Raw genomic sequence first — 16,659 nt, 5'->3', positions numbered from 1 at the left:
AAAAGCTGACAAACAGTAAGGAGGAAAAGGCTCTTGACTGCACTCATTTCATTTTGCAATGCTCACCACACCACGAAAGAAAGCAAGCTTTCCACCATGGTGAGGCAGAGAGTCACAAGCACACTTAAAATGCAAATCTAATCTTAATGCAGCATTCCAGAGTTCAGATTGCATTTCATAAAACTGCATTCTATCTTTCTTACAACAGAATCCAGAAACAGAGCTGTAGTAAAACATGGCAAAGGGGTGTCCATGGGTGTGCACATGTGCGTGTTCCATGTGCACACTGAGAAGAGCCAAGGAATTGGCACTGCCTACGTACTCCATGTTGCTTTCACAAAATATCGCTAATTACGGCAAATTGACCCTATAACAAAAATAGCACTTCCAGACTGACTCATTACCCACCCTTTCTTTGATTGTGGGAATCCACTTTTGTAAACATTGAAGGCAAACAACTTGAAAGAAGCAGCCAAGGATTGAAGCCAAAGTAAATAATGGAATAGAATGAGCCTAGACACTAGGCATGGAAATTCCAGACAGCAACAGGAAAATGTCATGTCTAGTATCTGGTTTGGTTTCAAAAATGTTAACAAGTTCAGAAATGTATGGATTGCTCTCTTTAATTATTCATGCACCAGAGAAAATGATTTATAGGACCACAGAATATAACAGCAAAATCAATTTCTAAGACCATATTTTCTCTAGGTAAGTAAATCAACAGACGTTGCAGATTATCATTCACGAGATATGTATAAAACTTCTGTTTTTTTCTAGGCAACTCCCATGATTAATGATGAAGCAGAATGCCTTGAGATACCTAGGGTAGCGTGATGTGTTTATTCTTTTCTTTACTTATTACAGACGTAACTGCATGGAACCAGAATCCTGTCAAGCCAATCACTTACATGTAGAAAGAACAGTTTGAATTGAATGAGTACATGGAGATTCTTAAGAAGATTATGCTCTTCAGAAAAATGTACAGTAAAATATCACTAAGGAATCTCTACAAAGGACGAAGGTGTCTAGAGAACAGCCACACATAAAAACACTTGATGGATGCGAATGGAATAAAACAAATTCAGCGTTGTATCATTAGCCCCCACTTCTCTCTTCAACTGCAGATCCATGCACCTAGCTGGTCAGTCCACTGGACGTCTCCTGGATGCCCCACTGGTACCTCTGAGCCTTCACAGCCACAGCTGATCCCTCCCCTACCTTTTCTGTTTCCCATATCAATATACAGTTCCATGATCCCCTCAAATGCCCAAGTCAGAAACTTGGAAGTCATCCCTTCTAGATTCCTTCTTCTCCCTCTTTCCTCACATTCAATTTATTGCCAAGTCACATCAATATAGCTTGCTAATATCTCTCAAATGCACCCATTTCATTTCATTCCTACTACTCTGATTCCCTCTCATCTGGGTTACTGCCATAGTCTTTTAATTTGCTTTTCTAAGGCTTGCCTTCCCTAATCCATTTTCCAGCTTGCAGACAGAGTAAACTTTCTAAAATAGTGATCTGGTCAATGGTGTTGCTCCTCTACTTTAAAAAACCTTCAGTGGTTTTCAGTGTTCTTCAATTTTGTCAAGGACACAAACTTGTGGGCCCTTGGGTGGTAATGACAGCAGAAGACTTGGCCCCCAGTTTCCCATCAGTCCCATCAGTGCGATGATTTGAATACGGTATTGTCCCCACCAAAACTCATACTGAAACTTGGTCCCCAATGTGGCAGTGTAGGCAGGTGGAGCCTTTAAGATTAGACTGTTAAGATGGATTAATGTCTTTCTTGAGAGACTGGGTTAGTTCTCTTGGGAATGGATTTGTTCCCCAAGAGACTGGGTTGTTATGAAGCAAGGTTGCCCCTCATGTTTGCCCTCTGCACGCGCCTGCTTCACCTTCCGCTTCTCCGCCATGTTATGACACAGCACAAGGCACTCACCAGAAGCCAACCAGACACGCCATCTGATCTTGAACTTCCCAGCCTCCAGAATTGTGACTTAAATAAACTTCTTTTCTTTATAAATTACCCAGTCTCAGGTGTTCTGTTACAGCAACACAAAATGGGCTAAGACAGAAAGCGAGGTGATCCCTACTCACCCCATCATCCACTCCTGCGCTTGCCTCACCCCCGCAGCAGAGGAAGAAGATTGTATCTTTGGTTTCCATATGGGAGCTCAAAATTTGTCTTACTCTAAGATATGGTCTTACGGAATATTCATATTACCAAAATTCTTCCAATGCAAATACATAATGAGTTCCAAAGGCCTTTGTGCTTTATCTCAACCAGAAAACTTATCACGAAAAACATTGTGTTCATAGAAAAATGGGCTCTAAATTCCAAACAACCAATTTACCAATAGACTTTTGTGATGTAATGATTTGGCATTTCCCATTCAATGAATTAATTAAATCTTCCAGTGTAAGAAGGTCGCCAGAGGTTTACAAGGTTGGACTTGACAGACATGACAGTTCAAAGACTTCTGCATCCCTGTTGCTGGACACTATCATCTGGTCCAAATTGATTTTTCTCTTCTACAGGGCCCCAGGGGACTCTAACAAAATGCCTTGTTAACAGCTAGATGTGCCATGCCTGCAGGATGTTCTGGTCTGTTCATCCAGTAACCCTATCAGAAAAGGCAGTCAGGACAGTCTGGCATGATTTATCCTGGGTGAAGCCTGGCTGACTCTTATGATCATCACTTCCTTTTAAAAATGTTTCACCTCATCATTTGAATCATGCTTTCTACAGTTCTTTGTCAAGATCAATGTGAAGTTGAGTGGTCAATGATTCCCAGACACTACCTTCTTTTCCCTTTGAGGGAAAATGAGAACATTACTCTCTCTAGCTCTCTGGCAACTTTCCATTCTCCACAATTTCACAAAGATGACACCCAGCTGGCCAGCGATGCCACCTTTCTAGTTCTCTCATTGCCTTGGTATATAATTCGTCCAGGTCTGGAACATTTTCAGTGTCCTTTCCTAATATCCTAGGAACACACCAGACTGCCTCAAGCCCCTCCCTGTTGGGCATGATCCACCAGGTACAGAAGGTATTCAATGACTGATATCACCCAGCCATGTTCTCCTAAGGTTTTGCCCCCTTCCACTTCACCTATCAGCTCCTTGGGGTTGGCCAGAATTTGTCCCAGAACAACAATTTACCTGAATTATTTTCAGTAATTTCAAGGAGATGAATATGTCAATGCAACACAGTGAACCCATCATTTCTCTGAGGCCATCCAACCTCATTTAATTCCTTACTAACCAACACAGACTTTAATGAGTGAGTACCATCTGAGATAGAATCTTATTCTAGTACTATAGCTATGTGAAACCACAGGACTACTTCCTACCCCAAAGGTGCCATTCCTTCAATGATTCCTCAACTATTCTCTTCACATAATCTTTTATACTAAAGGTGATGGGTGAACATATTTGACAGAAAAGCAATCATGACAAAATGAGAGACAGATGCTAGTCGAGCCAGTGTGATGAAACGGCCTCAACTGCACTTGAGGTATAGCACATCCCTGGGATCTCATGCCCCCCGTCAATTCTGATGAAGTTAAAATATGTGGTAGCAGAGCTGATGACAAAAATTTGTCACATAATCCTTAAAGAATCATCACTGTTTTTCAGAACTGGAGAAGAACCAATGCTGTTCACATCTTACATAAAGTGCCAAAGCTGATCTCAGAAAATCAAACCACTAATCCCACCAAATGACTGGCTTCCCGCCTCACCTTTCCAAAGGAACATTTTGTCTTTCAGCAAAACTCAGTTACAGCCACCAATGGTGCAGATCTGCTGTCTCAAACTCTAGAATCCTTAAGTCATTGTTATTACTGTTTGCAAGGGATGATTCCAGCCCGCATGGACTTCTCCTTTTTATGAACTTTTATTTTCCTTATTGCCTTAATTATATTGTTTTGTATAATTTTCTCATGGGTACATGAGGGGTAAATGAGATATAGTACAGAACAAAACACTGGATTTGGAGATAAAAGACCTGGAATTATGTCTAGTTCTGACATTTATTACCTGTGACCTTGAGTGAGTCCATTAACTACTTTGGGAATCAATTTCCACATCTGTACTTCAGGGTTGATTGCCTTGAGGATCAAACGAAATGATCAAGTCAAAGTCCTTTGTAAACTACATAATGTTCCGGAAGTTTTTTGTTATAATAATTAGTCTTCCCACACAGGGATGGTCCCTGCCTTCAAAAGTGGTTTGTTTTTTTTAATAACCTTTATTTTGAAATAGCTTCATTTTTTTAAAAAGTTACAAAAATAGTACACAGCACTCCCTTATACCCTTCACCTTATTTCCCTAGTTGTTACCATTTTTGGACCATTTGTGAACAATTTCAGATGATGCCCTATTACATTTTTTCCCCTTTTGTTCTCTTTTTTTTATTTCAATAGATTTAGGGGGTACAAGTTGACTTCCATTACATGTATATAATGGATAGTGCTGAAGTTTGGACTTTTAGTGTACCTATCACCCAAATAGTGTACACGGTACACAATAAGTAATTTTCATCCCTCACTCCCACCCTTCCCTCTCCCCTTCTAAGTCTCCAGTGTCCATTATACCACTGTGTGTCCTGGCATAGTCATAGCATAGCTCCCACTTTTAAGTAAGAACATGTAGCATTTATTTTTCTGTTCCTGAGTTCCTTCACTTAGGATAATGGCCTCCAATTCCATTCAAGTTGCTTCAAAAGACATTATTTCATTCTTTCTTATGGCTAAACAGTACTCCATGGGATATGGAGAGACACACACACACACACACACACACACACACACACACACACACACGTCTACATATATATCTATATATTGCACATTTTCTTTATCCACTCATCAGTTGACGGACACTTGGGTTGATTCCATATCTTTATGATTATGAATTGTGCTGCCATAAACATATGAGTACAGGTGTCTTTGTGATATGATGATTTCTTTTCCTTTGGGTAGATACCCAGCAGTAGGACTAAAGGAAAGAATGGCAGATCTACTTTTAGTTCTTTGAGACTTCTCCCTATTTATCTCCATAGAGGTCGTACTAATTTACATTCCCACCAACAGTGTATAAATGTTCCCCTTTCACCACATCCTTGCCAACATCTGTTGGTTTTTGAAAAAGTGGGCAGCGGGGGTTGTTGTTTTTACAATTTCAAATCATCTCTGGCATCTGGCAGATACATAGTTAAGTGCTCAATAAATAGCTTAATGACTGATTAGAAGCCTCCTTTAGAATATAATGATTTAGGGATAAGGCTGACGTTTGCACATTTTATAAAAATCTGAAAAAGGTACATGTTGTATTCAGTTGCCATCTTATGTAAAATAAATAAATGTAATATAAAGTCTTCAATTTCAGATTAGTCTATGAATATTCATATATTCCATAAAGGTTAACACTGAATCTTGAAAACTGAAAATAAATCATAGTGTGAAAAGAACTTACAGAACAATGAGCTCTCCACATTCTCGGTACAAATTCATCCTGAAATTTCTCTGTGCCTGGTTTTGGTTAAGGCTGTGGCTAATCACTTGTCAAGAACACTGAATGATTAAGTTCTTCCAATGTTTAAGACCTATTACATTTAGAAAGCTTAAATGGGAGTCAGAAAGTCATCCTTAACTTAATTAGAGACTAACAAAGAAAGATTACTCTGATAAAATCTCAGAAATTTGTGTTCCCAGGTCACATGGTCTGTCATGGACTCAACTACAAAGCAAGACCATAAAGTAAACCCCAGAAGAGCTGGCTGCACACATCCAATGGGTGAGATACTCCGCGCTGTGAAGGTAAGCAAAGACAATGAAGTAAAAGAATGGAAACAGCAGCATTCTTATAGACGCCTGAACATTTGTTAGGAATCATGAATGACCCCACAGAGAAGTATCATGATTCCCAAGAAGTATATTCCAGCTAAGTAAAAATGCTAAGAAGTTGAAAGAAAACCACAAAATTACTTAAATTCATAAGAGAAAGCTCCTATGACATAGGGAGAGTCAAAAACTATATGGCATCCGCTTGAAGAAAGCCAAAGAGAATACTGTTAAATAAAGAAAAATGACACATAACTCACTTCAACAGTTATCAGTTATTACTGCATTTCTTGTATTTCAGGACAACGGTAGTAAAGAGGAGGGTCATATGGTTGGAGGAAGAAGGGTTATAACATTTACTGGGTCCCACCACGTGTCAGACACCTTACTAGGTGCTTGATGTCACTTACTTAATTCTGGCGATAAACCCTACGAAGCAGTATTTCAATTCCCACTTCACAGATAATGGAACTAAGCTTCAGAAAGGTCACTTAGCCCAAACTCTGTCTAAATTCAGGGAACTAAGATCTCTACGCCAAAGACGCCAAATGTATCTTCAACTAATTAAACCCTAGAGAGTTCCCTTGGGGGGATGGCTCTCATCAGGTTTGAATCAGGCCAGCTCTCCACAAGTCAAGAGAAACGTGTAAATTGAGTACCTGACGGGCTGGCTTCCCTTAGCAAAGGACCCGGTTGAAACGGCTAGTTGGAGCTGGCCAGAACTCAGGGTGACGAAATAGTCATTAAAGGCGGGGATCAGGCGGGCAACCACTCCAGGCTGAATGTCAGTCCAAGGAATACAGTGTTGAATGATGAAAGTGGCTCTCGGGAGAAGAACGAAATCCACAACTTGAAAGAAGAAGCTACATTAGCAGAAGAGCCAACAAGAGTTGCCAAAAAGCATTAAGGGATGATGTGTGTTAGGTAGAGTCCGAAATGATAGCTATTTGACGTGGATAATAAACTATTGAGAAGAAAGGATTGTATGCCCTGAACTAAACACTAGGAAAAAGTATAGTCCTCCAGACGACACCTGTTAACGTTTTACCTGTTGCTGCCCACAATAATTTCTGTTACAATTCATAAATCAAGGAGAAGCATCAATCAGTCAGATCCAGCTTACACGGCATGAATATAGAGACCATTAATGGTTTCAGCAAGTTCATCCTTTAGTCAGTGAAAGAAGCAGAAAGTATAACTGGTATAAAATCCCTGCAAATTATAGGGATTGAAATAGAAATTCTCAGTGAAGTCACTTAACAGAAAAAAAAAAGTCAAATCAACATGAAGATAGATGAGTTCCACAAAAAACCATAAGTATAATGCCAAGTTTAAGTTATATTATGTAAAACACTATACATGTTTAATTATAACAATGTAAAAATATACAGTCAATGAAAGGAGAGTTGTAGAAAAAAGATACTAAGATTTATGGAACACAGCAGCCTTGTGAGACAGAGAATATCATTTCTACTGATGACAACTAACAAATGCCAAATGTAGGACTTTTCTCCAAAATGGTGTGATTATAGAAAATTTTCAAGAAGTCTTTAATGTTCTCACGTAGAATTTTCAACTAAAAATGGAGGGGGAAAAACTCATCAATATATTCTACATTATCCGGACTAAAAGGATATAAAAAGCCATAAACTGGTCACAGATAACTGTTACAGATGGAAACAAATGACTAGCAAGGAACAGCTTGATAATAACTTCCCCCTGGACTACCCGGGAATCTCTAAAGACTCCCCTGTCTTTATTATTATTTTTTTTTTATGGCACACATCACATCCGACATACAATATATTTTACTTGTTTACCTGTTTATTTATAGGCAAAAACGAGGGGAGGGACTTTATTTTGTTCACTCTCAATCCCCAGTGTTCTGGAAAAATACCTGGTGCATAGTAAGCACACAATATATTTGTTAAATGAATGAATAAATACATATCAAGTTGTGTTATCAATGAGTTCAACTCAAAAATAGACTTAAGTAACAACTGCACCTTCTGAAAAGTATTTTAGGGTACCAGAAGTACAAAGGTGAGAACTAAAATGTATAAAGGCACAAGAAAATAGCACTGAGCATTCATCAGCAGTGTCAGAGTTTAGCAGAAAAATCCAATCCACCCATTGGCTCAGTATGAGAAGAAAGGCATGTTACAATATCTGCTTTTTGTTACAGTCAACTTTTCAACATTTGAAAGCTCTAGTACTATAAAAAATTAAGATGGAAAATCTATTTCAGTATAACCTGTGAAAGCTCTCATGAGAAATGTAGAAGAGCTGCAAGTCCAATATGAACAATGGATGGAACCACACTTAAATCACAGGGGAGTGGCTTCATCTGTAGATTATGTAAAGCCTAACATTCTACCCAAAGCAGAAGGAAGCAGCATACTGCCTACTTTTAGAAATAGGAAATACGTGACCTCAGCAATGCAAAAATGAAAGCTATTGCTTGGAACAAGGGCTGAATGTGTGGCTTTAGCTGAGTTGAGCAAAATAGTGACCTAATATTTCTACTTATGATTCTATGCATCTGGTTGGCAAAGTAAAACTACTTCTAAATGAGGTGCTGTGTTTCTGTCACTAAACTGAAGCAAAATGTTCATAAAAAAAAATATATATATATCTATCTCACACACACACACATACACACACACACGCGCACATATAGGTATAAGAACTCATTTAGTATTATTTACATTGAAGAGCAATCACTTAGCAATTTGGTCAGTTACATTCCAGTAGTAAATTCATGAATCAGGGCTGCATTTATGCTACTATTGCAAATGTAGTTATTGAAGGTAGAGTTCAGGCTCTGCTCCTGGATTATGCATCAGTACGTGAAAATAAGAATACAAATGAAACCTTGAGAGGCAGCTATGAAATTTATGCCAAATAGGAACATTAAAACCAAATGTATGCCCTGATTAGCATCTATTACATAAACTGCTTATTAAATAAATGACTAATGAATAAAAATCTTTTCTTCTTTTCCTCAAAAATCTACATCTCACAGCTCCACTGGTAGAGACTCTTGGGGATGGGCTGGGGGCTCAGGACAGGGGGCCACCTGCACCGTGACAGAGGTGATGCTGCCTGGTGATGAGCACAACGCTTCAACATTGGGAATGCTTCTGCCAACCCCACTAAAACCCCCGAATGTCTTCCCAGAGCTGTCAGGATAAAGACCAATGTTTTTAACAGGACCCAGAGGGCCTTGCATAGTTTGTCCCCTCATCTTGCAGCAAATCTTCCCTTGTTCTCTGAACTCCAGGAACACAGCCTGCCTCCTCCTTCCACAAACTTACATATGCTCTTTCCTCTGGCCCAAATGTTCTCCTTCTCACCCCTTTCCTCAGTTAAACCTCAACTCAATTTTCCTACGGACAACTCATTCTACCATATGCTCTCACAGCATCACACAGCACTCCTTCCCAGCCCCGGTCTCATTTGTGAGTTTGCATTTATCTGTGAGATGTTTGGGTGCATGTCAGTTTCCCCACCTGATAGGAAGCACCATGAAGAAGCGGTCATACCTGTTTTTGCCCCTCAGTGTATCCCAGAACTTAGTACAACACTAGTTATGTACAGTAAGTTACTAAGCATTTGCAGAAGAAAGGAAAGAAGGAACGAATGAATGAAAAGTTTAACTCACATATTCAGAGTTCTGGCATGGAGTGGAAAAGAGTTCAACTTTTAAGAAAAAAAAGATCAAATGGTAGACAGATACACAAAGGAAAACCATTAATGGGGAGAGCTAACTACATGGGTAATTAGCACCAAAGCAAATCATTTTATCTTCCTCAATGCCTAAAGTACCACCTTCCCTACTTCTGTTGGAAGCGTGTGTGTGTGTGTGTGTGTGTGTGTGTGTTCCCTAATTCTGTCTGGGGTAGCTTCTCCTTATGCCTCTTCTCTCTTTTGTGTTTTGCTCTCCATCTTTCTCCTCCCTGTAGCGCTTACTATTCTATTTGGTTTTGGTTATTTACCACATTAGGGATAGTTTCAATCATAATTATTAATATTTGCCCCATCTAGACTCTCACATCCTTCATGCCAAGTCATTTTCTTATTTTCTCCATGGTTAAAAGTTACTTAGAACTTTTCTTAGGATGACATAATTTTATCACATCTTATTTCATTCATTTTGAAAGGAGGCTCACATTGGCATTACACTGCTCTATCAGAAAAATGGGCTGCTATAATTTGGACATTTGTCTCTCCGGAAGTCATGTTGAAATCTGTTCCCCAGTGTTGGAGGTGGGGCCTAACTGGAGGTGTTTGGGTCATGGGGTGGACCCCTCAAGAATGGTGCTGTCCTCGTGGTAATGAGTGAGTTCTTGCACTACTAGTTCCAAGGAGAGCTGGTTGTTAAAAAGATCCTGGCACCTCTCTTCCCCCTCCTGGATTGGGATGCCTTTTCTCCTCCTGCCCTTGGACGACAGACTCCAGGTTCTTCCACCTTTGGAGACTCTGGGACTTGACCAGCAGCCTCCCGAACGCTCTCAAGCCTTTGGCTTCAGACTGGGGGCTCATTATCAGCTCCCCTTGTTTTGATGCTTTCACACCTGGACTGAGCCATGCTACCCTGCTTTTCTCATTCCCCAGCTTGGTGACGGACTATCGTCGGACTTCGCCTTTGTAACTGTCTGAGCCAATTCTCCCTAATAAACTCCCTTTCATTCATATATGTCTCCTATTGGTCTGTCCCTCTGGGGAACCCTGACTAACACACAGCCCATGTGTTAGAAACAATCTTTGATAAGAACACTATAGTACCTACCAAGGCACTGTCCATTCCAGCCTCGGAATCCTTCTGTGCAGGGAACACACTGGTAAGATCCAGGAGAATTCACACACTGCTCATCTGGACAAGTAGTTGGGGTCAAACATTCATCAATATCTGAAAAATCAAAAGCTAGGTCATGAACATTTTATGTGAATACCAAAGTGAAATCTTACTTTCGTGATGAAGGTGGGGTTAGGGGTGGGGAAGCACGTTCTGTCTACATTTCTGTGGGAAAAACAACTGGGTGAGGTGAGATATTGCATCTCTACGTAAACATACAGCAGTAATGCATGGTCAGGTATACCTGGATTAAATCATTTACATACATTCTAAGGAAGAACTCGGCCCCAATTCTTCAATTGGCAGGGCCAGGCCTCTCCACCCTGGGAGTTGACAGCTCCTCTAGGGCCACTTTTTGGACATGAGACCTTTCAAGTAATAGCACAGCTTGCCAGAAAGAAATACAAGGAATGGGGATGGGTGTGAGGAAGCCGTATATCCACCTGGCTAGAGGTTCTCTCTGCAGATATGGGACACTCTAGGGAAATCCTCACTTTGGCTTTCGTGGGCCCAAGAACATCCCAGATTTGAATAATTTAAAACCCTTTACATGACAGGAATTCCTTGGAGGCGGAAAAAGAACATTAGGAGACAGTGAACTCATCACATACTTCCAAGATTTTCCAGAAAACACAGGGATACGACATGGTAATATTTTGTAGTAAAAACACACCTTTTCACATTCATAGCTAACTGAAGTTATTAATCACCATCCTTTTGGATTTGGGGAGAAAAAAATGTCACCTTAAATATGGTTGGGGTTGTGGCAGAGATAACTACTACAGCAGCTTTGGGCATTTTTAAGACTTATAAAAATAAGAAAATGGGGGAAAAGTAAGATATAGGAGAGAATTCAACAGGAGAGAATTCAACAGTTTAAAATGAGTGGTAACACCTTAAGTACTAGCCCCACTTGAAATAAGTGTTTTTCTGGAGGTGGATTTTGAATTCAAATGAGTGGACTTAATGTCTAAGTGTCCCAATACAAAATGTATATAGGGCCCCTAATCATACTTAAAATATAAACAGATTCTTAGGACAAGATAAAAATGAAAGAAACATATAATGGGTACACTAAATACCCATGAGTATTTGATATCTTCATTCTGGTAAATTCTTAAAAATTATTTCCTATTACATATCATTAGACAACTGTGAAAAGATACTTAAAGTGAAAAAGTTGAAGATGATATTAACAAAATAAGCATTAGGTCAGTGTTGCAATTTTTTTTTTTCTATCTTTAAAAGTTCTTGCCAATAGACAATGACACACAGTGGTTTTTTTAGGTCAGATGTTCTGGGACTTCTTGTTCTACAAAAAGATGATGCTTGCCAGTTTCATTTCCAAACAGCATTACATTCTCCTGTGGATGGGATTTTGTTTTTTAAAATAGAAATACAACTGTTAAATCAAAGAAAGTAAATGGGACTGGCTGGTCTGATAAATAAGGTACAGTGTTGAGCAAAATAGGCTAACATCCCTGAATTTCTAGCTGCTCTCACCTCTGTTTGCTTTTGTCCTCATCTATAAATTAGGGACTACCTGCCTTGCATTAAGTCGTTAAATGCAAAATGTCTGATTTTGAATCAAAAGTATCATTTATTATATCTCAAACAAGAAGCAGTACAATTAATCAAAGTATGTGCCTAAACTATTGACACAGTTTTGCCATCTTAACGGTAGCTTGCTTATGCTGGCAGCAAAGAAGCCTGTAGACCAAGTGGTGATGAAATCGCAAAAGGTATTTTCCACAACTTGTTGAGAATTGAATATTTTTCCTTGCAAGAAGTGGTCCAGAGCCTGGAAGAAGTGGTCGTCAGTTGGTGCAAGGTCTGGTGAATAGGGTGGATGACAGAGAGTTTCCAAGTCCAGACTCTGTAGTTTGAGCAGCGTTGTTTTGTGTGATGTGGTCAAGTGTTCTCTTGCAAGAGGATTGGCCTGTCTCTATCGACCAATCTCAGCTGTTTAATCACAAGCATCCTCATCATTTCCTCCAACTGGTTGCAGCAGACATCTGCTGTAATCGATTAATCAGGTTTCATGAAGTTGTAGTGGATAATACCAGGGCTAGACCACCAAACAGACACCATTAGCTTTTTTTTTGATGAATGTTCAGTTTTGGACTGTGTTTTGGCACTTCATCCATATCCAACCATTGTGCCGAACACTTGCAATTGTCAAAAAGAATCCATTTCTCATCACACGTAACAATACAATGTAGAAATGGTTCACCTTTATCTCATGACAGCAAAGAAAGGCAAGCTTCGAGAGGATTTCTCTCTTCTGACACTCATTTAATTCACAAGGAACCCATCTATCCAGCATCTTTACCCTGCCAATTTGTTTCAAATGGTCCAATATTGCTGGAATAGTAACGTCAAACCTTGCTGCTAATTCACATGTCAGTTGAGATGGATTCGCTTCCACTACAGCTTTCAGCTCATCATTATCCACCTTGGTTTCAGGTCACCCACACAGCTCATTTTCAAGATTAAAAGCACCAGAATGGAACTTCTCAAACCATCTACATACTGTACGTTTACTAGCCATATCCTTCCCAAACACTTTTCAGCTGTCTGCACTGCATTGGTTCCATGATGGAACTCATTCAAAAATAACACGGATTTTTAACTCATCCACGGTTTCATAAAAATTGCTCTAAAAATTTTTTGAAAGATAATCACAAGCCAACACATGTGTTTGCAAGATTGAGGATGTATCTTTACCATAAAAATAAAACAAGAAGTGTCAAAGTGAAATGTCAGAAATACTTAAGGAAATTGGACATTTCATACTTAATAACCTAATAATACCTTAACAGAATAAAATAAGGATGAATGAGATAATGTCTGTAAACTACAATAGACTCCTTGGAGACTGGTGCTGTTTGAAAGCAACTTCGTTAGTGACAGCTGAGAAAATCTTTAGTGAGCCAGAAGCCCGGGGACCTTTGGTTCTGGTCCATGATGAAATTAGAACACAGCCACATTGCTTGGTTCCTTCTTTTCAAGCCTTTTCATGGGGATAGAATTATATATTATTTACTCAGGGAACCCTGGTAATATTTCTGCTAAATATTTTTCATATATTCAGTATTATTGAATATTCCCCTATCAGCTTTCAATTTAATTACATAATTTTCAAATTTCTTTCCTCCTCCTTCTTATCCTTATTACTTAAATGTCTTTCCTCCCTGTTCTGGGACTATTTGCAGAAATGAAGGATCAGTATTTGACTTCTTTAAGGGGCACTGCTCTGCACATAAATGCTTGTCAAAAAAACCCACCCCTCTTTTAAGTACTTCCCAGAGCTACAGATGTACTGAGAAGATCTATACAAACAGAAAAGGAGTCAGGAAAGAAGGAGATTTAAAGAAACTAAAACGTGTGTAAAACTAACAAGGTAATAGGCATCCTCTAAGCTACTGCCACATGTATGTATTTTCATGGCAACCCTAAAAGCTGGTGATGTGCTAAGTTTCAAAGGTGCTAAGTAACTGGCTCCGGGTTAGGTAGTTACTCAGTGTAAGGGTCATGAGCTGATTCCACAGTCCTTGTTCTCCCCCATTCCCATGCTGCCTCTCTACATATAGCAGAGGAGAGTTCCCTAGAAGAGGAGAGTAGGGACACTGCACCTGTGCTTGTCCCATAGGCCCTCGGCCATAGGGGGAGGGTTCATGGCTCCATTCTGATCCTAGCCGATCAGAAATCCAGTAACAAAACACTCCCACTTCTCTCTAGATTAGAACCCAAGGGGCCAAGGCAAGAGGCCAGCAGGAGAGGTGAGTGTAGGCTGCCAAAAAATGTCTAACTAGCTCTCCCTCCAGGCCTGGGTCATTAGAGCTGTGAAGAAAACCAATATGCAGACGCCAAGGGACAGCTGAGAGCAGGCTGTGCCAACCGAGTCTACCCCTCCCAACATCCAGAGAAGCCCAGCCTGTCAGACAGGAGGCTGATCCTCAGCCGGCCAGCCAGGGAACCCCAAGGAACCAGGCCCATGTCCATGTCCCCTCCCTCAGAGACCCCTGGTCCTTCACCCTCATCTTTCCATGGCAGGTTTTCAGCAGAAGCTCAATGTATTTCTGCATGAAAATAATTACAAAAAAGTACCACAGTGGTTTCCAAATGAACCCGTGTAACTCAGACATAGGTGTGAGCAGAAATATGAAATGGATAATAATTTTGACCATGCTAAAAATATTTTTCTAAACATTTTTATAATGAAAGCAAACTCATTGCTGTGGTCAGTAATGAAGAAATTTTATCTAGCACAGTTGGAATGTGACCCAGCGTTGGTCAGACAGTGCTTCTGTAGGGAGTCTGCAAGAAAGTCCCAGAACACATGTAAAAGAAAGCAGCTGAGACAAAGGAATGTGACAATGTGAAAAGGTCAAAAACAAACAAAAAAAAATCAACACAGGTTACACCTGCACCATGTTCCCAGATGAATGATCCAGACACTGCAATTAATTCTGGGTTTGTACTAAGATACTATGCAATTAATTGCTCTAAAGTGATTTCACTCCAAATACCAGGGTAGGCAGATATTAGGTGAAAAATAATAAGAGCGTGAAGACGGAAAATAATCCAGACAGAGCCACTGAAGGGAGGCAAAGAGGCTGTGAGTCCAGAAAGCCAGAAGAGCCTGGAGAAGCTGGTGTCACGCTTGGGGTGGTGGAAAGAAACAAAAACCAGGCGAAGCACCTGCCAGCCCTGGGGTCTGGACCCGACTCTGCAGGTCACAGTGACCTGCGCTCAGCACCTATAGGTGGCACTGTCCCCTTGTTCTCTCAGCACACTCACCCTCACAACGGCCTCCGCGGGTCATGCGGTACCCACTGTCGCAGTATTCACACCGGAAGGCCCCCTCCGTGTTGATGCAGTGCCCTTCCCCACACACATCCGGCCTCAGGCACTCATCAACGTCTATGCGGAGCAGAAAACACTGTCAAGGTGTTGTTTTCCAGAATGTTATTTTAGACCTCTCCCACCTCCCAGCTTCGTTCAAATTTAATAATGAAGTAACTGATTTCTATTATCACCCCTTTATTTGACACATTTTGGAATTGAGTTTCGATTCCTGTGGCTTCCAAAAGTAACATTTAATGCATCCTGTCTTTGCACACAGTGGACACTCTTTCTCAAAAATGTTGGAGGAAAAAAATCTATTTTTATATCTCCCAGTATCTAGCAGATTGCTACGTCGTGACAGGCGTTTAATAAAAAATTCTGGGTTGTCTCAATAAGCATTAGACTGATGGGGTCCTGGGGGATCTGAAACCCCAGATCTGAGGACATATACATCAGGAAGAACACTGCCATTACCTATGCAGCTAGTACCCTCCTCACTGGCCATAAATCCCGCTGGGCAAATACACAAGAAACTTCCCTCAGTGTTTTCACAGCGTCCCTGGGAGCAGAGGTGTTGGACCTGAGTACATTCATCAATATCTGTTAACAAAAATACATATAAAAAGATTAGTCCTGTGTAGCAAGAGCTCAGTCAGGCTGTTCTGCAAAATACCGTCATACTATTCCCTGGTCACCACCAACCTTTATTACTGAGGGAAATAGCAAAAGGAGACATGGTCTTTCTCCTCAAATACTTGCAGGATTGTTACTGGAATAGGGAAGAAGCTTATTGTGTTATTGTTTCAAAGGCTAAAACTGAAAAACCATGACACTGGTGTTTCAAAGGGACAGATGTCAGGGCAACACAGAAGGACTCTCCTGATAACTGGAGTCATCTACGCAATGACATTTGTTGTCAGCACAGAGTCAGAAATGCCATGAGAGAGGCTCTTCACTGTGCATACGAATGGAGCTGGATTCGATCATCTCTACTGCCTTTTCAACTTAATAGTTTAGATTCTAAACCTGGTATGTACAATGTATGCAAATGAAAGGGAAACCGCCACATCACGGAGCAGGTGGATGTCACCCCTCCCTACG

At 40.4% G+C, this 16,659-nt stretch overlaps 1 protein-coding gene across 1 annotated transcript in view; it reads right to left on the bottom strand.

The window, feature by feature from the left end:
• LTBP1 (latent transforming growth factor beta binding protein 1) overlaps positions 1-16,659 on the bottom strand; it is a 482,178-nt gene that overhangs the window by 129,963 nt on the left and 335,556 nt on the right. The window contains exons 13-15 of the mRNA XM_012652425.1: positions 16,033-16,158; positions 15,511-15,633; positions 10,642-10,761 (exon numbers count right to left, since the gene is read on the bottom strand). Of these exons, the coding sequence (XP_012507879.1) occupies positions 10,642-10,761; positions 15,511-15,633; positions 16,033-16,158 (369 nt within the window). The remainder of the gene's footprint in view (positions 1-10,641; positions 10,762-15,510; positions 15,634-16,032; positions 16,159-16,659) is intronic.

The sequence above is a fragment of the Propithecus coquereli genome, unplaced genomic scaffold, assembly GCF_000956105.1.
Source record: "Propithecus coquereli isolate 6110/MARCELLA unplaced genomic scaffold, Pcoq_1.0 Scaffold39, whole genome shotgun sequence".
NCBI lineage: Eukaryota > Metazoa > Chordata > Mammalia > Primates > Indriidae > Propithecus > Propithecus coquereli.
This window is presented reverse-complemented; position numbering and strand designations above follow the sequence as displayed.